This window comes from Melozone crissalis, unplaced genomic scaffold, assembly GCF_028551555.1.
Source record: "Melozone crissalis strain CALT ecotype California unplaced genomic scaffold, PUWL_Pcris_2 ptg000019l_1, whole genome shotgun sequence".
Lineage (NCBI taxonomy): Eukaryota > Metazoa > Chordata > Aves > Passeriformes > Passerellidae > Melozone > Melozone crissalis.
The window spans coordinates 12,688,515-12,711,949 of NW_026535797.1; the positions used below are offsets into that span (position 1 = coordinate 12,688,515).

Sequence of the window (23,435 nt, forward strand, 5' to 3'; positions counted from 1 at the left end):
GTCAGAGCAGGGGGTTTTAAACATCACTTGCCATGAGACAGATGGCATTGGGAGAATAAAGCTCCCACCTCAGAGCACCAAGGAACACCAAGACAAGATGAATTGTAACACCTGTGGAGAGAGATTGGGTCTTCTTGCAACAAGAAAATACCTGTAGTGTTTTGCTTATGATGTCTTCACACAATTCACTTTTCTTGGGAAAGTCGGCTTCATGGATTCCATTCTGAATGTTGTGGTTCTTTTCCCCCTTTGCAAATCTTTTTCAAGGTCTACCAAAAAAAAAAAAAAACTCCCCATAGTAACTATTTCTATTTTATGAGTACCTCTGTATCTACAGATATACCTAGAGGCAGGTCTTGGGAGGTTCAGAGTGGACATCAGGAAAAAGTTCTTCCCTAAGAGGGTTGTCAGTCAGAATATACTCCTCAGAAAAGTGTCCATGGCACCAAGCCTGACAGAGAAGCATCAGGACGATGCTGTTAGACACCTGATTAATTTCAAATAATCCTGTGAGGAGCAGGGAGTCGGACTCAATGACCCTTGTGGGTCCCTTCCAACTGGCCATATTCTATGGTTGTACAGTTTTCAGCACAGAGGAGTGGATCCTGCCCACCACCCAGTCCTCCCTCTCAGTTCTTTCTGCAGTTTATTTGCAGCACATAGGAAAAGCTCAAGATTGCTCTAGCACCTTTGCAGCCCAGAAAATTCCTGATATCTGCCAAAACTTCATAAAAGTTTGTAGTGGAGACACATACACGAGATGAGCCCTGGAGCATCCTGGAGGACACCTGAAGCATCCTGGAGGACACCTGTGCTCCAGCTCCAGCCTCACATGGGTGCTGTGGGAGCTCTGACCCCGATCCCGGAGCGCACCACAGCAGCGCTGGCAGGGCTGGTCCGCCCGGCTCCGCTTCCAGGGATGCTCGGCACTGCTGAAAAATCTCCCTCTCGCCTCCGAGTGCGGTGGGAAGGGCAGGGAGGGAGGGAAGGCAGCGCCGGAGGAGCCGCAGCTCCGCTCTGTGGTGGCGGGTCCCGCTGCAAGCTGAGGACAGGACAGCAGCTCGCTCTAACCCAACACTGCCGAACACAGCCTTTTTGTGGCACAAAGAAAAGATGTTTCCTCACCGTTTCGAGCCTTTGCTCTGCTCCCCTCCATCTTTCCCTCCCGCTCTAATCCCCCTGCATGCAGACACCCCTCACTCCCCGGTTTAAAGCCCCTGCATCCCGGGATACAGCAGGGATACTGGGATGTGCCTCACAGCGCTGTGCCTGACTGCAAAACACGGTCAGCTGGGCTTCATCCTTCGAGTAAAATAAATAAATTGAGGAAAAAAAAGAGCAAAATTTTTTTCTTTCTATCTTTACAAGTTTTTCCATTCCTGACACACAAATTAGAGAAATACAGCATCACTCCTTACAAAAGATCTGTGACATCGCTTTTTAAATATGACTTACCTAAGGCATTTTGGCAAATTAATAACACAGTACAGAGAGAAATTTTGACTTAAAAGCCATGAATCTTTTAAGGCTACTGAGGGATGTGGTCTGCTTCCTAGAGTAGTCACACTGGACAAAGACTGGATCAGCCTTAAATCCAAATGCAGACACCCAAAGTCACAGCACTGAGATGGGTTTTGTCACCCAACTTCCATTTCCTTTTAAACACCTAAACAGTCTCTGTAGCATCTCTGCAAACTGAAGACAAATTGATCCCTCAAGAAAAGTTTTTTATCAGTGGTTTTCATCCTGTAAACTGTGGATTTCCCAGGGCTGGAGCTTAATTTTGAGTGTCTAAAAATAACAACAACAACAAAAAAAACAAAAAGAAAAACAAAAATAAAAACAAAAACAAACAAACAAAAAACAAACCAACCAACCAAAAAAACCCCCAAAATAACAATAAAGAACAAGACACACAAAAATACCGCTAGCTAAACATCAATAGATATGTGGGCATTAGCAAATCAGAAAAAAACTGAAAAATCTCTGAGCTGCAATATTTAGAGATCCTCTGTTTTCTTCATTCTCCACCTTATTCCCTAATTCCCTCTTAGCTGGGAAAAGACTCTGTCCCAAATGATGTCACAGCAGCATCAGCTCCAAGCCAAGCGGATAAATGGCCTTACAAAACTCCCTCTCAGTCAGAAATGGTGTGAATTAGGTCAAGATTGGGATAATGCAGAGATCAAGAAATAAGGCTTCTAAGTAAGCCAAAAAGCAAAGTGTTAATGGCCAGGACAGCAATATATAATGAGCTCTTAAGAAGAACAACACATAACTAAGCCACATATTTCTTCACTGGCAGTCAGCTGCATGGTGTTGCTTTAATGAAGTTACAAGGCAGAACACAGGAATATTTAATCTCCAGAGATCATCATTAGTGAGGATAAACTACATTTTACAATGCTGCCATTATTTTTGCTAGCATCTCATTAATCATTTAATGGTCATTACTCATGATTTACTTAGCCTGGACAGAGTACACAGCTGTGTAATACCCACAGAATCACAGAATTCAGGTGGTCCCTGCCCGTTGAGCCAACAAAGCTGTAATTTGTCACTGCTACCAGTGACCATCAGCAGTTTGCATAGGAGGAAATACTGCCTATGTCCATCTTCATGGGCAGTTGAAATGGAAGTTGACTTCTGCTGTGATAAAGATGCTGAATGGTTTCAGTGAGGAGCAAAATCCTCTGCCAGATCTGGAGAAAAAAGAAGGCAATCATATTGCTCTGCTGTCCTCAGTGGAGGACTGGGCCCCCAAACTGTTTCCAAAAGGCCAGAGAAGATAAAGCTCAACTGCAACCTGCTGGCCAAGCACAGACTGTGTACTCTGTCCAGGCTCTCAGGGTGTCTCCCTGTGGGCCCAAGGGTTTGGAACAGGCTCACCTGAGCTGCAGAGGAACAGCAACCTGGTCTGCAGGCACAGCTGCTGCGAAAGGCCATTTACAGTGGCAATGGCCTTCACTCAAACACAAGGTGGCAAATTTCCTCTAAGCCTTGAAAAAGCACCCACCCTTGTCCTCTGAATAAGCACAGCCAGGCAGAAGGGGTTTCCAGCTCAGCAGCTGAGAGGTGCCCAAAACAGAGACTGGAGCACAGTCCTGCCATGGTGGCCTGGGCAAGCATGGGGTGCTCCCACAGCCAGGGATGTGACATTCCACCAGTGCCTCACTCACCCTCACAGTAGCCACTGCTGGAAACGGGGCAGGCCCACTTGCTGGAGGACAGGAGATAGATTATTTTAATCCTTGTTTCCTCTTCATTTTGCCCTAAGAACTGACTAATCAAATGTGATAAATTTTGAGAAACATTTTGAACCCTTGTCCATCTCTAGCTATTTACTTACCTCAACAGGCATTTCTCTCTTTCCCCAGGAAGCTCTGAATGTCTTTCTCTGCAAGTTCGGGAATATTCCCTTTCTTCTACAGTTCAAAAACTCCATGTCTCAGCTCTGAATCTCTGGTGACATTCCAATCAACAGAGCACAGTGATTACACTGAGGCATCCTTTACAGACCTCTAACATCCAGGTTAGAGGCACCTGGGAGAAGTAAAATTCCCTTGTAGATCGTCCTGTCCAGAGGAAGTTTCCTGCTCTTTTTACATCTTATTTTCCTGAGCTGTAAGGAACTGTTTAGCCTTTACTGTGTTTTTGCCCAGGAGAGCTAGAAAGGCAAAATGATTTTTCTAAAGCAATTGTTCTACAGAGAGTGAACAACACCTTCTGAAGCCGAGTCAGCACAAAAATGTAAACCATTAAATGAAAAACCCACTGAGTATTGAAGCAGTTGAGAATCAAGACCGGCTGCACCCTGGCTAAACATCAACTGTGGAGTTCAGCCAGGGGTCATGATGCCCTATAGCAGCAATGTGGAGGGGTCCTGATGTCCTAGAATGGAAACATGAGCTGGTTAGCCAGGGGTTTTTATTGCTGATGGATGAACATTAACAGGCAATTCACTCACAGGTAAAGGAGAGCACAAATATTATGGTTGGAGCAAATGTATTTCATTAAAGTAACTGTGCAAGTTGCTGTTCAGACTGGAGGAGATGGCATTCATCTGTGATTCATCTGTACAGATACAGGGACCTCCTCCCTGATGATCCTTTCAACATGATCCCATCAATGCAACCAATGGGAGACAGCATGGCCAGAAACAGTGCTGGCAGATAAGAGATATTTCCTCTTTTTTAATGAAATAGTTAAAAGTAACACCCTTTTTCCCTCCTCCTTTCCTGAATACATCTGGAAACCTGAGCTGAGAAGAAATCTGGAAGTGTTTTCAGAGGAAAGCTGGGGAGAGGAAAATTATGTTCAATACGTCAGGAAAAAAACTCAGAACTTCCTTGTGTGGCAATGACTTGTATTTATGTGTAAAATGAACTTCTGAGACAAAAAGATGATGAAGATGATAACCCACTCCCATGGGACAAAAGAACCAGCTGCTCTGATTGCATGGTGCCCTCTGATGGGGAGCCAGAAGTGCCCCAGGGGGACAAGGATGTGGTATGGTACAAATAGCCCAGTACATTCAGGGTGCACAGCCAAGAGCAGCCTTTGCCCCCAGGTGCCATTCCAGGCTTTGAAAGCTGTGGATTTTCACATCCTCTTGACTAGAGGGTTGGTCCTTTCAGCCCATTTTCATAGGGAAATCTGAGTTTGCAGCACACTGAGCCAGGTGTGTGCTCCCTGCCTTCCTCCTGCCCCACACAGGAGAAGAAAAGTGGGGCAGCAGCAGGAGCACGGATGAGCTCATTGATTTACCTGGTTTCTCCTGGGCAGTGAATCACTCAGCAGGCTTCAATCAGTAGGAGAGCAGCTTGCAGGCATCACCAATGGCTCTCCACAGAGAGTTACCATCTCCTGGAGGGAGGGACCAGCCACCACTGGAGGCTGTGACTGCTTGCTGTGTGGGACAGCCCTGAAAATGAAAAACAAGGTGATAAAAAAGGCTGCTGGAGGCTGTATCCATCAGCTCACCTAGAAAAGCTACCAACAGCCCTGGGAGACAAGCACTGGGTGAGAGCCAGACCTGTGAGAGCCGTGTGCCAGTGGGGAAGCCCCAGCACAGGGTGCTCCCCCTACCACAGCAGCTCTCTTCCATCCTCATCCTCCTGCTGACTGGGAGCTGAGCTGCATCCCCTGCCCTGTGGCAGCAGCAGGAGGAACAGAGGGAGACAGGCCCGTCTGGGCACCCAGGGATTTCCAGGAGGAGCACCCCTGGCCAGGAGAACACCATGGACCGTTTCCGGATGATCTTCCAGTACTTCCAGTCCAACTCGGAGTCTGTAATGAACGGGATCTGTGGGCTCTTGGCCCTGGCGAGTGTAAAGATGTACACCAGCCTGGACTTCAGCTGCCCCTGCCTGCCCCAGTACAACATGGCATATGGCCTGGGGATCATGTTCGTGCCCCCCATCATCCTCTTCCTGTGTGGGCTCATCCTCAACAGACAGTCCCTGGTGATGCTGGAGGAGTGGAGGCGACCAGCAGGACGCAGGAAGAAGGACCCAGCTGTCATCAGGTGGGGTTTGCAGTGGCAGTGGCATCCCTCTTCTCACCTCCTGTTTAGCTGTCTTTGTCCATAGCTTTGATCCTCCTGGTAGATTAATTTTCTTGTAAGCTCATCTCCTGAGACCTCTCCCCATGACCCTGGAGGGGCAGGGGTGTGGGAAATGCATTTACAGCCAGCAGAAATTAAGGCAGGCTCATTCCATGCCAGCCAAGGAGAGCAGGAGTGCCTTAACACCTGGGCTTATGCCACCACCCTGGAAAACTGCATTGCTGCTGCCCTGTCATGCACTCACAGGGTGTTTTCTGGGGCTTCCATGTGCAAAAACATCAGGCATTTCCTTTTAAATATGCAGAAGGTGTGGCATTTTCATCACAGTCATTCTTTATCAAAAGTCTCAGTCCCTTCACCCGAGTTTTTACTAATTTGTACTGGTAGAAGGGTGAGGAGAATAATATTCCATCTGTTATATGTAAAGTTTTATGCAGCACACAGGTTGGCTCAGAGAGGGGTAGGAAAGGCTGCAGGGAAAAAAGGGGATTTTCCAGATTGAAACTGATGAGAAAAAGAAGCATGGATGTGGAAGACAAAGGAGAGCTGACAATGTACATGGGAGACATAAGGGTGCAGTCGAGGCAAGCCCATGGTGAGGGGATTGTACACTGAGTGCAGGCAGCACACAGAGCCCGGCCTTGTGCTAGTGCAGGTTCCACTGAGAGGCAGAACCAACAAAGACATCCCAGAGCAGAACAAGCATCAGCAGGAGCAATGCTGAGGGCAGCCCTGGGAGTCAGTTCCCTGCGACTGGAAGGACTGCTTGGCACAGGACAGCCTGCATCCCTCAGGGCTCAGGATGAGGAGAAAGCTCCCAGCATTAACCCACTCACCTCTCTCTCTGCTCCAGGTACCTGTGCTCCTCTGTCATGCAGCGAGCCATGGTTGCCCCTGTCGTCTGGATCGTAGTCACCCTCCTGGATGGCAAATGCCTCATCTGTGCTTTCAGTGGCTCCATGGACCCCCAGAAGTTTGTGGGCTTTGCCAATGTGAGCGCAGAGCAGGTGCAGCAGCTGCTGGCCAAGGTGCCCTGCAAGGATGACGAGCTCATGAGGAACAGCACGTCCCGCAAGGCCGTGTCCAGGTACCTGCGCTGCTGCTCCCAGGTGGGTCACTGCTGGCAGAGCCTCTCATCTTGGTGAGGTGACCAGGCATGTGGAACCTGCTCCTGCTCTTCCTTGATCTGCCATCCCTTCACTGTGGTCAGGCTGGGAGCAAGGCCGCTCTGTGCTTCCAAATGTCGCTATCCCAAGTGATAATCTCGAGTCAGGTAGGGAAAAGGAGAGAATTTATGAATGGTTTAGTAGAAGAACCAGCAGCTTCTAAACCCAGATAATAAAAGATACTGTGTCTCCTAAAGCCCTGTTCAGTGTCAAAAGATCCTTCTAACTGCCAACCCTGCAGACAGGACCCACTGTTTCAAGGACAGTGCAAGCTTAGACAGACGAAAACAGCTTGCTCAGGAGCAATAGAACAGGGCACAATGGGGACTGGAGCCCTGACTGGCCTCAGCTCTTGGTATAGAAGTGCCAGGTCAGGCATTGGGACTGGTGGAAGGTCATTGAAAACAAGCTCTTCTTTCTTTTCAAAGGGAGCTGCCCATAGTCTGGGCTGTCTTCATGCTGCAGTGGGGACTCCTGGGCCCTGGAGTTAGTGTAGATGGCAGATGAAGATCACTGGAGATAAGGAAATGCCAAAGGAGAGCACTAAAGTCCCCTTTCCCTGGGGTACTCCTATGCTCATAGCAAATGCCTGTCTGCTCCAGGCAATTTTGCAATCAGTTATCCTTACTGAATGATTCATGCACAGATAAATACCCCATATTCTCTGGGAGGAAATTATACCAACCCTCTGGGTACAGTGTGAGGTGCTGGACTACAGGGACAGATCAAAGCCAGGAGTCCAGATGCATCACATTTTTCCTCCAGCCACACAAACTCCCTCTCTCTCTGATGCAGGCAAAGAGCTTGTGCCTGTCCTTGTGTCTGTCTTGCTCCTGTTTCACTGCTTCTTTCTTGTCCCACAGGCACTTGGCTGGAGCATTCTGTTGATCCTGATCATAGCAGCTTTCCTTGCCCGCTGGCTCAGACCTTGCTTCAACCAGGCCACCCTCCTGCAGGCACGTCACTGGAGCAACTACATTGACATCGAGCAAAAGATTTTTGAGGAGACCTGCTGTGAGCACAGCCGGCTCTTTGCTCACAAATGCATCCTCCACTTCTTTGAAAGCATGCAGCAAGAGATCAGACTGCACAGCTTCACCTTGCCTAGGGAGGGAGAGGGGGCTGAAGGAGGGGAAGGTCTTCTCCAGGGTATCACAGATCAGGACCAGGTGAACAAACTTCTGAAAACGTGGTACTATGAGAAACCTCCCCTGGATGTCAGCCAGGCACACCAGAGGCATCCCCTGGTGCGAGAGAGATCCCCCCTGCCCAGGGCAGACAATGCCAGCACCCACTCCAAAGTCCCCCAGCACAGCAGTGTGTAAAGGGGGATTTGTCCTGCAGGCACAGAAGGAGCATTGCCAAACCTCTGCACAAAGCAAGGACCAGTGGCAGGTGACAGTGGTGTTCATACCTTCCTCCAAATCTGCAAACTCAAAGGCTCCACTCCAGGGCATGCCTAGCAAAACCTCCAAAGTCAGCTGGCTCTGAGGGTCCAAGGGCCCCAGATGCAGTCACTGTTAATGACATTTCTCAGCCAAGGACCCTTGGGGCACTTTTGTCATATCAAAGAGTTTGCAGCTTCTTACAGCTCTGATAAAAGTGTTCTGGCTAAGGAAGGATTTAACCAGGGCAGCAGCATCTGGCTGCATACAAACCACACACACACAGAGGAGTGAGGAGCTCCTGCCCACTCCAGTGAAACCTGCTTCAAAGGGTTATCAGAGCTGACACAGAAGTTATTTAATTGGCAACTCTCTTAGTATCACACCAACATATTTACTCAAAAAGGCAAATCCACCTCCTATGTCTTCCCATCTGCTGAGAGCTCTGGCTGCCCCCAGTCCAGCTGCCAAACTGTTCTGTCTTCCTCTCACAACCCATCAATACTTCCATGCATTTATAAAATTAAATATGGCAACACAACTGAAATTCATGGACCAGCATAACTTTAATTGAAGACACCTCTGAATAAGGATTGGATTGGATTTGCAGAAGGAACAGGAGATGGAGGCTTTGTGAAACACAACCATGGGGCTGTGCTGGGGTTTAGTAGCTGCTGTAGGCACTGGTGCTCAGCCATGGAAAGGACACACTCACTCTGCCTGAGAAGTCTGAGCACAGACTTTAAACACTCTCCTGCTAGATTTGGGTACAAGCTGACCTATCCAGAGGATCATCCTATTTGGGCAACACCTATTTGGGCATTTCCATCCACAGTTTCAAAGCTGTTTGGATATAATCTTACCTCTGAGCCTTTGATGGTAATTGCTTTCTCACCTGCCTTTTCCAGACCCCGCTGTACATGGTGCCAGTTTGACTGGTACTTCTGTCCAGCGTTGCTGCTTGGATGCATTAAAGTCTTTCCTGCAAACTAACCCAGAACAGACACATCTGTTCCTCCAGGCTGAACCTCACACTGATGCCCACTTTGTCTCTTGGAGGGAGAGGTGCAACGTGGAGGGGCTGGGAGAGGTGGGAGTGAAGAAGAAATATCTCCTTGGGTATGGATAGGTGGGACAAGCAGGGTTTTCAGGAGGAAATAAGAGGGTGGGATAGGGGCAGAGGAACATGCCACCACACTGGGGCTAAATCCAAAATGAAGGATCAAAATAAAAATTCATATTAATCCCCCAAATTGACTTGTCAAGCTGCTGGCAGGTGGGTCACCTCCTGCCCAGGATGTTTGCATGCACAGGCCAGAGGATGAGGATGTACTGGGTAAAACATTGGGAAGCAAAATAACTCCATAGCCCACACATGGGCAGCTGCACCCCTTTGCCCACTGAGGCCCAGTCAGGAGCTGCAGGGTGCAGAGGGATGGGCTGCAGAGCTTTTCTTATTTGCATAGCAAAATCAGATCTGGATGAATCCCTGAGCTCCCTTGGATATGCTAGAAGAGTGCACAGAGCCAGCTGTGGCCCATGCTGGTAGGGAAAAACACAGTGGTCTTTTCTCCAGGAGCTCTTTACATCCAGGGAGATTCTGAGCTCTTCTTTGAAATCAGCACTGCACTTTGAATTGTGTCTCTGGTTTACTTTTGTCAGACATGACATCACAAATCTGAGGCTGCAGCTCAGTTTGGACTCACCATTTCATTTTAGTCAAATTGGGTATTTTCCTAACATGCTTACAGCTGAGGTCTGCAGCTCCATTTGCATGATGCTTTCCATGTTCTCAGGTTTTAAGTCATCCCAGTGTGGCCACAAAATATGAAAGGCTAAAGGGGGGAAGAGGAACAGATTTGTTATCTGTACCAGGAGGGAGCAAACAGGAGGGTTTAAGGGTGCTGCCATGGATTTAGCAGCTGTCTGTCTCTCAGGGCTGCTGTGATGCCTGACCTGCAGATCTGACTGGCATCCTTAGGGATCCTCACCTGCCAAGAGCCTGTGAAACAGCAGAGCTGACTGCAAAGACAGCTTCCCCAGTCACTTCCTAAACGCTCCTGATGGGAATTGCTACTGATTTCACACTCCTTCTTTCCATATCTTACACTGACTGGGACATGCAAAGCCCTCCCCAGCTCCACACCTTGGAGTCTGTCTTGGTGTGCAGGTGCAGGACTGGGTCCAGGGAGGGACTTGGGCAGGTACCCTCTCTTTCAGGGCAGGGTTTCCAGACCACAAATAAGTTGGGATTTGGGAGGAATCATCAGCTCTGCCTTCCCTTGGAAGTCAGTTAGAGTGAACTTTCTGTTAGGAAGCTCATGAAAACAAAGTCAACATGGAAAGAAAGACCCAGGCATTGTCTTCTGTGGGCTCTTTTTTGATTCTCACTGACTATTGCTGCCTTCAGTGAGAATTTCAGTGCTGTACACCAAGCAGGCTCAGACCCTCAATTCATGTTTAATAAAAGGCAGGGTTTTCCTGGAGATCAAAAAGGTCTCAGCTTTTTACAGGGTTGATTCACGCAGGCTTTGATGTGAACTGTCCTTCAAAAAGCCACTTCTCAGGTGAACAGAGAAGCCAGTCTGAGCTCTTAGCTAGCAGTACAACAGGCCTCATCTATATTCATGCAGCAAAATCTCTTCCCATTTGATGAGATCATGCAAATAACCTCTCCACAGCAGGCAGAGCTAAGACTGCTCAGGTATTACCCACGTGCTCTGTGCTCACCTCTACAGTGGCATCTCAGGGTCAACTCAGCATAATCAGCTGAGCCCCAGGACTGGTGCAGGGCAGACTCAGAACCTGCAGCACTGACTAATGGTCAAAAAGCCTGGTCTGGCTTCCTAGCTCAGCACTGACACACTGCAAAACCTCGGGGGAAAGTACCTGTCCTGTGTCTTCCGTGTGCCACCCACCTATGCACAGCTTCCCTTGGTGACATGTCCCACAGCCACCACTGCAGTCACACTGGAGATGTATCTTGATCCTCACATCAGCTCAGGTGGTGCCTGGACAGGAACAACTGAGCAATTGCCACCACTAGTTTTACAGCCACTTGTAGTCCCAGCAATCCCCCACCTTCTGACCAGCTTGAGGGAGCAACTGAGTGCACCAAGGCTGCTTTGTGAACTGGGAACCAAGATGCAGGACAGCACCATCAACACCATCCGTTCTTTTAGATTTGTGCTGTGGAAGCCAAGCCCTGCCTAACTATTACCTCTCCTTCCTCTGCCATTCCTTTTCTTTTCCCTTCCTTCTGCAGAACAAAAAAGAGTTATTTCCCAGAAATAACTCCTCCCAGGTCCAGAAGCAGGGGCTGGCAGACCTGCAAGGTGCTTGCCTCAGATGCTGCTGAGGCAAAGCAGACATACAGAGGGAAGGGGGAAGCTCTGGAATCCAGTTTTTCCATGTGTGCCAGCACTGCAGGGGTGGGGTGTCCCGTTCAGTCCTGGGAGGAGCACCCACCCCCTGCATTTGCAAGCAGGTTCACAGAGGCCAATCAGCCAACTCTGCCCAGGGTACAAAGTTCTCTGGGGAGGACACAGCCATGGTAACACCTGCACCCTCCAGCAAAGAGAGCTGGTGGCTGGGACACTGCAGAAATGGGGATGTGGAGAAGAATGAAATCTGGTTTTGCAAACCAGAAACAACCCAGGTCCCAGATCCAAAGAAGAGCAGCAGGAAGCAAACTCTAAACTTTTGTAGGCAGCAAAATCAGCAGAAAAAAATGAAAAAAATGTTAATTTTTTACTTTAAATAGTGGGGTTGTAAGAGTGCATGAATGAAACAGTGGACTGCATAGAAAATTAGTGATGCCATCTTTGAAGAGGAAATCTGAAAGAATGAAATAGACTGAGGCCACAGCTTGGACCCTGGTGGGGGAAGGAATCAAGCAAAGATGGACAAGTTTCGGATGATCTTCCAGTTCTTCCAGTCCAACCAGGAGTCCTTCATGAACGGCATCTGTGGGATCATGGCCCTTGCCAGCACCCAGATGTACTCAGCCTTTGACTTCAACTGCCCCTGCCTGCCCCAGTACAACCTGGCCTACGGGCTGGGCATCCTCCTGGTGCCCCCCTTCATCTTGTTCCTGCTGGGTTTTGTGCTGAACAACAACATCTCCATGCTGGCAGAGGAGTGGCGGCGGCCGCGGGGCCGGCGCGGGAAGGACGCGGCCGTGCTGCGCTACATGTGCTGCTCCATGGCACAGCGGGCCATGATCGCCCCCGTGGTCTGGCTCTCAGTGACACTGCTGGACGGCAAGTGCATCACCTGTGCCTTCTGCACCTCGGTGCCCCTGGAGAGCCTGGGCAATGCCAGCCACCCCCGCCTGTCCCAGGGGGAGGTACAGCGGGTGCTCGCCCGGATCCCCTGCAAGGAGATCTACACCGGGCAGCAGCTCATCGCCAGTGAAGTGGCCGTCAGGTACCTGCGCTGCATCTCACAGGTAAGAGGCACCATGGTGTGCTCTCACTGGTGGATTGGGGTTAGGCACTGCCAGCCTGAGCTCCCTCAACAGAATCTCCTTGTTGAAATCAAGCTGCAGCAGGACAGACTGGTGATTTCACAGGGGTACAAGGTATTCAGACTCAGCTCTGTGGGGTTATGCCTCCAGGGTGGTGCAGAGGCTGTAGCTGTAGGTCATCCTAATAACTGGCCATCTCTCCTGCCTGGGCAGCCCAGGGCTGCGGAGCGTGACAGCCAAACCATCTGCATGTATTTATTCAGAGCAAGCCAGAAGGGGCTGAGATGGATCTTACTCAGTGGCTGGTAGGTTGTCACCTTTCCAATAACCCATCAGTTGCTCTTCTCATTACAACACGTGCAAGCAGCGGGCCAATAACCATCTGTGCCACTTGTCTGTGCCACCGCATGGGAGCAGCCAGGGTGTGTTTATTAGCCATCCCAGGGAACCACAAATAAAGATGTGCTGCTAACCACTTGTCCTGTGCTTAATTCCTCTCAAGCCCTCTGCTCCTGGCCATGCTGGATACAGGATGGTCTGAAACACCTGTCACGCATGCACTTCCATTTATAAGCAGACCTTCTGCCTGACCTCCTTAGGGCAGACAGGAATGATTATCCCCTTTAAGAGAAATGGAGCCACAGGGACTTCTCCAAAGACACAAAGCAGATTTTCCTGGGCATACCCCAGCTGGAAAGCATTGGGAGCTGAAAAACAGGAGGTCCCAGATAGAACCTCCCTCCCAGGAGCTCTTTTAGGAGGCTGCATTTCCAGGGGGGTTGAACATCATGAGCTCTGCCAGTATGGCCTGGAGGCAGCCTGAGCTGAGACTGATGGTGAACAAGACAAACTGGTTCTGGCTCTGTCCTCATCTCACCCTTCCTGTCAGACCCCATTAACAGGGGAGCTTTCACTGCTGCCCACTCACAGTAGATGTTGCTAAGTTCAGCTGGAAAAAGAGCTAAGACAGCTGCATAAACCAGGGAGTATCTGGGGCAATACTGCAAGTCAGAGGACACAGGTTATCCTAGACCTAGGTGAGGCGCCCTCATTGGAGGCAGGATCAAGGGCTGGGCACAGGATTCAGCCCTGGTGTCATTTATGGTCAGTGCCTGCTGATGCTCTACAAGGCAAGAAGCAAGAGGTGCTGCCTATGTGGATGCACTGAACAAAAATTCAGTGCAAATGGTTTGTAGGGCCTCCTCGCCCAGTTTTGCAGTGTAAACACAGCCAAGTGTCAAACAGCCCAAAGTGGAGTCAGGCTTGTTTGCAACCCAGGGGGGTTCTGCTGGCTGGTTCTGCTGGGCATGTGACAGCTCTGGTTCCCCTTCATCCCTGCAGGCTCTGGGCTGGTGCTTTGTGCTGCTGATGACCACTCTGGCTTTCTTGGTGAGATCTCTTCGGCCCTGCTTCAGCCAGCCTGCCTTCCTGAAGAGCAGGTACTGGTCCCACTACATCGACATCGAACGCAAGCTGTTCGACGAGACGTGTGCGGAGCACGCCAGGAGCTTTGCCAAGGTCTGCATCCAGCAGTTCTTTGAGGGCATGAGCACAGATCTGGAGGCTGCTCGCTGCCACCTGCCCAGGAAAGCCCCTGCTGATGCAGGGGAAGCTGCCAAGAAGCTCCTGGGCATCACCGACCAGGGCACCATGAACATGGCCCTGAAGAGCTGGCACAGATGCAAGCCCCCACTGCACCTCCACCCACCTGCCCCACCCACTGGAAATGGCTGGGCAGGAGAAGGGCAGCCCCCCACGCACCCCTCTGCACCCCGAAAAGAGACAGCTGCCTACTACAGCTGGGTGTGAGGGCCACGGGGCTGGGCAGAGGCAGAATCATGTTTTTGTGAGATGGGCTGCAGAGAGGGCAGAAGCCAGAGCACAGGCAAGGGCTGATGACAGAGCAGCTGCAGGGGAACAGGCACCCAAAGGGCTCAGTGGGATCCCATCTGCTCTCACATCCAGTCCCACAGCATTGGTGATCCAGGTAATGAGTTGTGTGCCAGGAAGGATAATTTTGGAAGGCTACGATGGACAAGCCCCAGGGATGTTGAAGGGTGCAATGTGGCAGCCAGACGTGCTGTGTGTCCCACACCACTGAGCACCAGGTTTGTGTTGTGGCAGTTGCCAAGACAGACAATACCAGATGTGCAAAACTTCCTCTCTTTCATGACGTGCTCAGCATTGAGCAGTGCATGTGGGTTTAGGCAGCATTAAAAATCCCCCGGTGGGGAAACAAGCTGAGAGTGCCCATTTCTGCTGCCAAGTTGTGAAACCCTAAAAGATCACATTACCCTTCCACACACTACATCCCCACAGACACATGGCTCCCAAGCCAAGAAAAGCCTTAAAATAAATTTGACCAAAGCAATGAGGTAGTGAAGAGACATTCCATATCGCCCTGTGTGACAGAAACAGCGTGGTTGCTGTTACGGGCACCATTAAATGAGGATTCCACAGAGATGCTCCTTGAGGGAAGTGTCCAGACAAGGACAGCAGCTAGCATTCAGCAGCAGGGGATGGAGAGGGGGCCAGGCCAGCACCCTTCCACAAATCTGCCTCAGGACAATTTGTTCTTACAATTTTTCCTGTATCTCTCCCTGACACAAACGCTGTTGTTAAAAAGCCACCTGGATGTTTGTTTAAGGAGCCAAATGAATAATTCAGGTTTACCATTCAAGCTCTGTGCTCAAACACCAGGATTTATAAAAGCTATTTACAAAAGCTGTTGGGGTTTCCTTACTTGTATGCAATGAAAAGGACTGGAAGAGTCCCCAGGCCAAGCCTGAAGTGCTGAGGCTGTGTGAGTTGAAGAGTTTTGCCAGTCCTTGGCCACCAGCAGCAGCCAGCCCTGGCCCTCAGAGGAGAAGCCGGGAGGTCACCACCAACATTACACAATTCAGGGTGGCTGCCCACTTCCACAGAAACAGAGGATGACAGGATGCAGGCCCTTGAGGTGACCATGGAAATCACAGCCCAGAAGAGTGTTTCCCAGTGGCCCTGATTTTATTACAAATATGCAGAAGGCAAACCCCTTTTGAGGCATGAGTTTTAGCCCTGCCACGTCCCTTCCAAGATGTTCATGCACTTGAAATTTCTGCTGCGGTGTTCTTGTTCAAACAACTTATTATGAGTAACTGAAGTGACTGTCGTTTGCATAAACCTTAATTATCAGTGTGCAACTCCACAGAGGCTTTTGGGAGAAGAGAACAAAGGACCAAAGTGATGAGGAAATTCTCCTGGCTGCTGTGAGAGCATTTTAGCAAGCTCATAGTCAAGGGCAGGCTGAATCTGGCCAACTCCCAGGAGAAAGGAGCGTGACATAGCTTTGTCATCAATCTTCACACCCAAACTTTAATTAACGCACCTGCCCAGAAATTAATAGGCACAAAACCTGATTTACAAAGCAAAGGAGATTAAAAGATAAAGGTGGTTTCCACTCCTATCATTTGCAGTTCGGTGCTGTTTGTGGCTCACTGGGAAAGGTGTGCTCAGAATCCCCCACGATGGCGAGCAGCACAGAGGGATGGCAGGCTCCATGGCACAGTCGTTAAGGTATCAACTAGATGCATTTGCAATGAGAAACTCTTGGGCTTTTAACCAAGATTTTTAAGATTAGAGCTTTGCCCCCATGCAGCAAATAGAGCAGTTGCAGAGTCCTCATAGATCAGGTTCCCCTCTCCACGCTGGAATCTGGGGACATTGCTCATGGCCTTTGGGAGGAGAGCCTTCCCAAGGAAGCCCAACACACCCCAGGCTGTGGTCCTAGTGCTGATCCCACTTCGTTGCAGTGCTCTGAGCGTGGAGAAAGCCCCGGGTCCCCGCCAAGCCAGCAGGGGAGCCAGCCCCAGGCGAGCACCCAGGGTGTGGGAGTGCCGAGGGATGCACCGCGCCCAAACAACCGGGAGCTGCAAAAACCCGCCCGGGGACCCCAGGTCTGGGCTAGGAAGGAAAATGGTCCAAAAACCCCATCGGCTGAACTGCCGGCGCTGGGCTGAGCCTACATTTGCTCGGGGAGGAGGGGAATGTGGGTGTTGCTGAGGATTTGCCTGTGCTGAAGGCATTCCCTTGGGAGGGCTGAGTTCAACCCCAGGGACAAGACGGCAAGGAGGGTGGGGAAGGAGGATGGGGGCCTCCGGCCTCTGCAGCAGGCTGGGCAGGAGCTGGAGCTGGGGGACAGACGGTGGAGAGGAGGGAGCAAAGAGAAAGAGAGGCGCTCTCGGCTGCCTTGCAGGCATCGCTCAAGCAGGGGAAACAGCAGAAAAGTTGAACCAGACAGGAATGCACCGCACCCGCCAAAAATCAGACTGTGCCCAGCCCTACACACACGGCCCCGGCCCTGCTCAGCCCCCAGCCTGCTCTGTCCCACCTGGGGGAAAGCAGAACCTGGCACCCCACAGAGCTTGTGATGCCCCAAAATCCACCCAGGCAGGCGCCTTCCCGCTGGCTCAGCCGGCTCCCGTGTGCTACAGCAGAAGATTCTGTCCCTTCTCGTGGGACCACGGGCTTCTCCTGCGCTGTCCCTGCCTGCTTGGCGTGGCTCCATCAGCATCACGGCATCCCCTGGGGACCATGGGGGCTGCACCCAAGCCCCAGGCTGGGGGGATTCCCCATTTCCCCTCTGCACCCCTGCAAGGCGCCTCATCGCTGCTGTTCTCCAGGCAAACTCCCGGCCGTCCCAGCCAGCCATTGCACATCTGCATCATGAGTCTGAGAAAGCACGATGTGCTTTTTCCAGTGACTCATTCTCTCAGCTTTTTCATTTCCTTTTTTTTTTTATTCTTAAAGGCACAACCTCAGCTGCGCGCAGAGCAGAAGCCAAGCGCCTGCTCTTTGCCCCACCCAAGCTCAGAGCTTGAGAACAACCTCCTCCCTCTTCCCAAAAGCCAACAGCAGAGAGCATGTTTCAAACTGAATAAGGAAGCCTTCGCAAACTGTTAAGGCTGCTTTCAAAAGCTTCCACTCCACCATTAGACCAGCCTTGGCTGCGTCCCAACTCCTGCACAGCCCTGTGTGCTGCTGGAAACCCCCCACAAACCAGAGCCTGGGTGAAAAAACACAGGAAGGGCTGAGAAGGCTCCAGAACTGGTTTCAACAACTTTTTCAAGTAAGTGACTTAATTTTTTCTTGCTTTCACATATATTTTGGGGAAAGAAACAGAGGCTCTTAAAAACTTACCTGCTGCAACTTCTTCCTTTACTTGCTTACAACTTTTCCCCTTCTACCCAACCCTCTCCCTCGGACCCTAACTACCAAGCAGAGGAAGGGTAACCTCTAAGTGGCAAATACTTCTCTTTGCCAGCTCCTCAGATATTTACCTTGCCATTTGCCAGGCTCTGTCAGGAAGGTTACAGGGCCATGTTTATCGGGGCTGTTTGTGAGTAACTAACAACAGATGCTTGAACTCCAGCAAGTTTGTGGGCTTGGCATCTGGCTGCAAACGTGGAGCTCTGGTAAGCATGGAGATGGAGGCCTGGCTCCCCATCACGTGGTGGCAGTTTTCAGCTGGTCTGTCTCCTTTGCAGAGGGAGTTTTGCATATGGAAAACTGGGAAGCTGCAGGAAGACATTAAGAGCTGTTTACATTTGAACTCGGCAATATCACAGTGTGACTTTAGAGGGATTGCCATGGATTAGACATGGCAAAGAACAGAGGCAAAATTTCTGCCCCTGTTCCCCACCCGTGCCCCATGAAGAAAGGGAGTAAACCAGGATGTGTTGAGGCAGCTGATGAACTGAGGCAGAGGAGTGATTTAAAGCACAGTGTAAGAGCAAGCCTTGTGCAAAAGACCATAGGGATTAAAGTATCTTTGTCTCTTCTGCCTGACTATCCCTGAAGTCTTGTCCCTGCAGTTGGGGTGGCCCAGGTAAGACTTTGGGGCAGGCCTGTGGGCCATGGCTCCCAGGTAGCCCCAGATGTGTGCTGGTACTTCCAGCACTGTGCAAGCTGCCAGAGGCAGTTGGTTGGGTGCCCAGGTCCTTCCTGTCTCCAGCAAACCCTGGTGACAGCAGTTCCTCTGAGGCCAGAGGGTTTCGTCATGGGTGAGGTTCACAGGGCTTGCAAGGTGCTTGAGGCTTTCTGAGGAGAAACCCTGTGGGGATGCAGCACTGATGGAAAGTCAGCTAAGAAATTACTTGCAGATGGGACGGGAGAATGGATGTCACTGCAGAGAGCGTGGATACAATTCCCAGTTATTTCTCTGCCCTTAAAAAAATCAGGGAACATGATTTTCCCTGCTTGGCCCCAGGTGCCTGCAGCCCTGTCAGTGGGGTGTAACACAGGCAAAGGGCACCAAAGAGCATCTCTGGCACTTCGGCTGCAGGTTGAGGGGCTCAATCTCAGGGCAGCAATTAAGAGGCTGAGCGGGGACTGTAGGCCAGGACAGGAAGTACGATTTTGTCAATCAGCTGGAGGATGGGAGATGATCCTGACACACCCAGTCCTAGCAAAAGCTCACACATAATTGCTGTCCCAGCTCTATGAGTATTTGGTGTTTGTATCCTGGGACATCAGGATAAGCTTTCCCAGAAAGCAACTTCTCTTGGTGGTATGAACAGCCCCCAAGCATCCCTTCACCCTTCTCAGCAAAGGCTGCTCCTGCCTGGGCCTCCCATGCTGCATTTCTGTGCTCCCAAATCTTCTGGGATGTCTCACAGCACCCTTGCTGCCTTCCTCACATACCTGTGTCTATTCATAAGTATTAACTCATCAGCTCTAAAGAGGGAGGCAAAAGCCACACAGGACACCTTCAAAGCAGCACAACCCCAGCACCCATGTGCCACATATGGCTGGGCTACTGTGAGTCAGTTGCAGGGCTGGGGACACATCCTAGCGCCAGTGCTCTGGTCCAGTTTTCCCAGTAACATGGTGTCCTCCTTCATTGCAGGTTTGGGTGATCATCAAGAGTTTGCCAGTGATGCTGACAATAATTGCCTCTGTGAGAGGTGACTAAGACCAAACAGAAGGAAAGAGGACAAATGTGCAATTGAGAGGGACAGAAAGGTGTGTCCCACCTGTCATCTTTGCTGTAGTGAAGCGTTTGGAAGGCTTAGTGGGGAACTAAAAGGGCTGAGGTTTCACATATTGCTTAGGATACCTTTTGAAGTATCCCTGTATCAGCAGCCAGCTCCAGAGGCTGGGACACCAGGTGGAAGGAAGTGACATCGGTGAAGGTGTCTTGCTCCTGGAACAGCTCCTTGCACCTCGGCTAGCACCAGGCCATTTCATCCCTCACTGGAGTGTTCCTCAGAGCTGGGGGCTGAGCCAGCACAGCCCCCACTGCAGCACACACCTCTCAGGCCCCGGACGAGATGGCCGCCCTCATTGCTGAGAACTTCCGCTTCCTCTCCTTGTTCTTCAAGAGCAAAGACGTGATGATTTTCAATGGGTTGGTGGCCCTGGGCACAGTGGGGAGCGAGGAGCTCTTCTCAGTCGTCGCCTTCCACTGCCCCTGCTCCCCTGCCCGCAACTACATCTATGGGCTGGCTGCCATCGGCGTCCCGGCCCTGGCCCTCTTCCTCATTGGTGTCATCTGGAACAATCACACCTGGAACCTGGTGGCCGAGTGCCACAAGCGTGGCACCAAGAACTTCTCTGCTGCTGCCACCTTCCTCCTCTTTGGCTCCATCATGGGCCGAGCGTCCGTGGCACCCATCACTTGGTCGGTCATCTCGCTGCTGCGTGGGGAGGCTTACATCTGTGCCCTCAGCGAGTTTGTCAAGCCATCCTCCCTGGACAAGTTTCCAGCTGAGTATGGGGCCGAGGTGCTGGCCAAGATCCCCTGTAGAGACGTCCCGGCAAACCTCACCAAGTTCAGGGACGAGGTGACCCGGCGGCTGAGATACGAGTCCCAGGTAGGCACAGCAGGGAGAAGCCACAGGGAGTGGGTAAGACAGCCTTGCCGTGTCTAACGCAGCCTCTCTCTTCTCTCCCAGCTCTTCGGCTGGCTGCTCATCGGCATCGTTGCGGTGCTGATTTTCCTCACCAAGTGCCTGAAGCACTGCTGCTCGCCGCTGAGCTACCGGCAGGAGGCTTACTGGGCCCAGTACCGCTCCAACGAGGACAAGCTCTTCCGACGCACGGCCGAGGTCCACTCCAGGATCCTGGCAGCCAAGAACGTGAAACAATTCTTTGGCTTTGTGGCACTGGACAAGGAGGAGAAGGAGCTGGTGCAGGAGTTCCCGGTGGAGGGCGTCCAGCCGAGCCCCCAGTGGAATGCCATCACAGGTGTCTACATCTACCGAGAGAACAAGGGCTTCCCGCTCTACAGCCGCCTCCACAAGTGGGCCAAAGGGGTGGAAGGGAACGGGCCAACCCCAGAAGGCCATGAACTGCTGTTTTTAGCTTCCTAAGACAGAAGTGAACCAGCAGCGCTTCCCCAGACTGCCTGGCAGCCCTTCCAGTATCCATCTCAGCTGAGGGATGCACTGGGAACATTCCTCGCGGCAGGATTACTTCTATCAGCAGGTAAAAGGAATCAACAGCCTCAAGGCAGACTGATAAGCAATACCCTGAGCTGGGGAACCCCTCCCTTGGAGACAAGACTCTCGCTGCTGCTCCCAGAGACACAGGGGAGCAAGGAGCAGATGCAGCCCTTACCTCCAGGCTGCCAGTGCAGCCCTCTGCCTGACACACCAGCAGAAGCCTTGGGGAGCAAGAGATGGGCACGTTTCTCGCTGTGACTCGTGCAGTCCCACTTGTCTCCCCCCCCCAGCCATCCCATAGCTATTTGTTTTATTGACATTGATATCTTCTTACACACTTGTGTGATGCCTGTTACACAGGCAGGTCCCAGAGCACTTTACAGACTTCACAGTGCAGGTAAAAGAAGGAAGCTGTGGGTAAATTCCTGAGGCAAGGAAGATGCAATAGCATCTGGGAAGGAATGGGTCAGTAATAGCCACACACCAAATAACTGAGAGACTAAAGCAAGAGGAATCACCAATATTCCTGGTATTCAGAAAGGCACTCTGTAATTACCAATTTGAAATTTGGGTAAGACACCAAACTCTCTTTGTCCTTACTAAAGTGCCTGGCAATCTCTAATGAGCCCAAATGGTCACCACAATGAGTTTATAAACCCAGAGGAGGCACCATCAGCAGAACAGCTTTGGGGCAAGGTAGCGAGGTGGAGACTGAGAGGAACCAGTACTCACAGTACTGTCTGTGTCTCACTGCATTTGTCATCCAGCCATCAGATGAGAGTCCTTTGTTTGGGTTACAAGCTGCAGGACGACCTCAACCAGAATGAGCTTTACATAAATGTTTGTATGAACATACATATAGTGGATATAACATACAGCTGTAGTTAGTCTGTTGTATTAATGGAGCATCTTTCTCAGAGGGGAAGGGGATGAGAAAGCTGACAGCCCAAAGAGCACATTACATTCACCCATCTGCTGCACTGGGACTGCAGCCCTGGAGCAACAAGGGGACAGCAGGAACAGGAGGGGGGAGCAGCCCTCTCCCTACACATCTACCACTGAATGTTCTAAAACTCTTTCCACTGCCTTAATTGGCCCCTGAAGCACAATGTCTCTTTTATGGACTTGGCCATACTCTGGGAAAGCAAAACCAGAAAGGTGTAAAATTACTACCCTCACCATGACACTGTGTGACTATGGCTTCAAGGCTGCTCCTCTGGCATTGCACAGTCCCTTTTCCCCCAAGGGTCAATCCTGTGTACACTGTGTAAAGAGCTGGCATGACAGAGAAGTTTGGCTTTCCTACTTGAACTGTTTTGTTATAGATACAACTTCCTTTTACACTGTGTCGCTTACCAAAAAGCCTAAAGTTGTTCAAAAAACAGCCCAAACCCACAAAACTCAGAGGGGTACACACAAGGAGATTTTAAATAAATTATTAAAGGAGAGTAATTTTTCATTGACTTCTGAGTTTCTTCAGGGGGGTATAAAAGGCATAATTTAACATTCTCTTTGAACTCAAGGACTGGGAACTTATTTTTTCTTTCTATTAAAGATTAAGATCCTCTCCTATCCAGATCATCTGAGAATGTTTCAAAGCATTATCACATATTACAAGTTAGTAACTTGGCTTTTTAATTATTCTTGCAGTGAGTAGCACAAATCTTGTATATGAGGATACACAATTGCAGTAAAGGAGAGAAAATTATTTAAAAAGCTTTTGACAAGTATGGTGTCTTGCAAGAAAGAGCTGCAGGCTACTCCCTCACATAAAGAGGCTGGAACACCGCTTAATGGGCGAGGCATCCCAGGATCCCTGTTCAGCCTCTCCACAGATTTGCTTTGCATTTGTGGGAAGGCTTGGCTCTCAGCTTCATCAGCTAATCCACAGAAATAATCAGATGGAAGTTAAATTAAATTGCATTAACTTGAGATGAAAGGGAGTTCATTTGCATTTCTTCTCGCTGGCCCTCGAGTGCGAACATGCAGATGCACGCGCCACCCCCACACAGCCAGCAGACACGAGGTAACTTGCTGAAACAAAGCAGAGTTCTTCTTACTTCCTTTATTTCCCTTGCCTTCCTCCTTGATAGTCCCAATTATTCCTTTGAACCACCTCCACTCTGGTTCCTTCTCTTCCCCTTCCCTCCTTTGAAGGAAAGGGGCAAGACATGTAATGCTTGAGAATGGATTTTTATCCTAAGAATAAACCATGAGCACAAACCATCTTTTGTTCTGGTTGCATCCCTTCTCTCCTGTATTAAATCCACTCTCTTTCCATTGGCTGGGATGGGCTAGGGGCTTGTCCAGCTTGCCTGTTTTCCCGCCCTCTTGCTGGAGAGGCATGCTTGAGTGGACAGCTGTCAGTGAGAAGTGGTGCAAGACATTACGCTCAGAAATTTGTTTGAATTGCAGAGGTTTGGTTTT

The 23,435-nt window shown here is 50.5% G+C and overlaps 3 protein-coding genes across 3 annotated transcripts; all 3 read left to right on the plus strand.

The window, feature by feature from the left end:
- The first annotated feature begins 5,240 nt into the window (after nucleotides 1-5,240).
- On the plus strand, nucleotides 5,241-8,057 carry CALHM3 (calcium homeostasis modulator 3). The gene is made up of 3 exons (XM_054277289.1): nucleotides 5,241-5,527; nucleotides 6,420-6,675; nucleotides 7,596-8,057. The coding sequence occupies exons 1-3, from the start codon at nucleotides 5,241-5,243 to the stop codon at nucleotides 8,055-8,057; spliced, it is 1,005 nt and encodes a 334-aa protein (XP_054133264.1).
- A 3,961-nt stretch (nucleotides 8,058-12,018) lies between these two features.
- CALHM1 (calcium homeostasis modulator 1) lies at nucleotides 12,019-14,394 on the plus strand. Its single transcript, XM_054277404.1, has 2 exons — nucleotides 12,019-12,567; nucleotides 13,927-14,394. Exons 1-2 carry the CDS (start codon nucleotides 12,019-12,021, stop codon nucleotides 14,392-14,394), a joined length of 1,017 nt encoding a protein of 338 aa, XP_054133379.1.
- Nucleotides 14,395-19,895: 5,501 nt separating this feature from the next.
- On the plus strand, nucleotides 19,896-20,936 carry CALHM2 (calcium homeostasis modulator family member 2). Its single transcript, XM_054277351.1, has 2 exons — nucleotides 19,896-20,438; nucleotides 20,520-20,936. The coding sequence occupies exons 1-2, from the start codon at nucleotides 19,896-19,898 to the stop codon at nucleotides 20,934-20,936; spliced, it is 960 nt and encodes a 319-aa protein (XP_054133326.1).
- The last annotated feature ends 2,499 nt before the right edge of the window (nucleotides 20,937-23,435 follow it).

Coding starts and splice junctions, on each gene's coding strand:
- CALHM1 (XM_054277404.1), top strand. CDS start 12,019: ATGGACAAGTTTCGGATGATCTTCCAGTTCTTCCAGTCCAACCAGGAG. Junction 12,568..13,926: donor ACCTGCGCTGCATCTCACAG/GTAAGAGGCACC, acceptor TCATCCCTGCAG/GCTCTGGGCTGGTGCTTTGT.
- CALHM2 (XM_054277351.1), top strand. CDS start 19,896: ATGGCCGCCCTCATTGCTGAGAACTTCCGCTTCCTCTCCTTGTTCTTC. Junction 20,439..20,519: donor GGCTGAGATACGAGTCCCAG/GTAGGCACAGCA, acceptor CTTCTCTCCCAG/CTCTTCGGCTGGCTGCTCAT.
- CALHM3 (XM_054277289.1), top strand. CDS start 5,241: ATGGACCGTTTCCGGATGATCTTCCAGTACTTCCAGTCCAACTCGGAG. Junction 5,528..6,419: donor AAGGACCCAGCTGTCATCAG/GTGGGGTTTGCA, acceptor TCTCTGCTCCAG/GTACCTGTGCTCCTCTGTCA. Junction 6,676..7,595: donor ACCTGCGCTGCTGCTCCCAG/GTGGGTCACTGC, acceptor CTTGTCCCACAG/GCACTTGGCTGGAGCATTCT.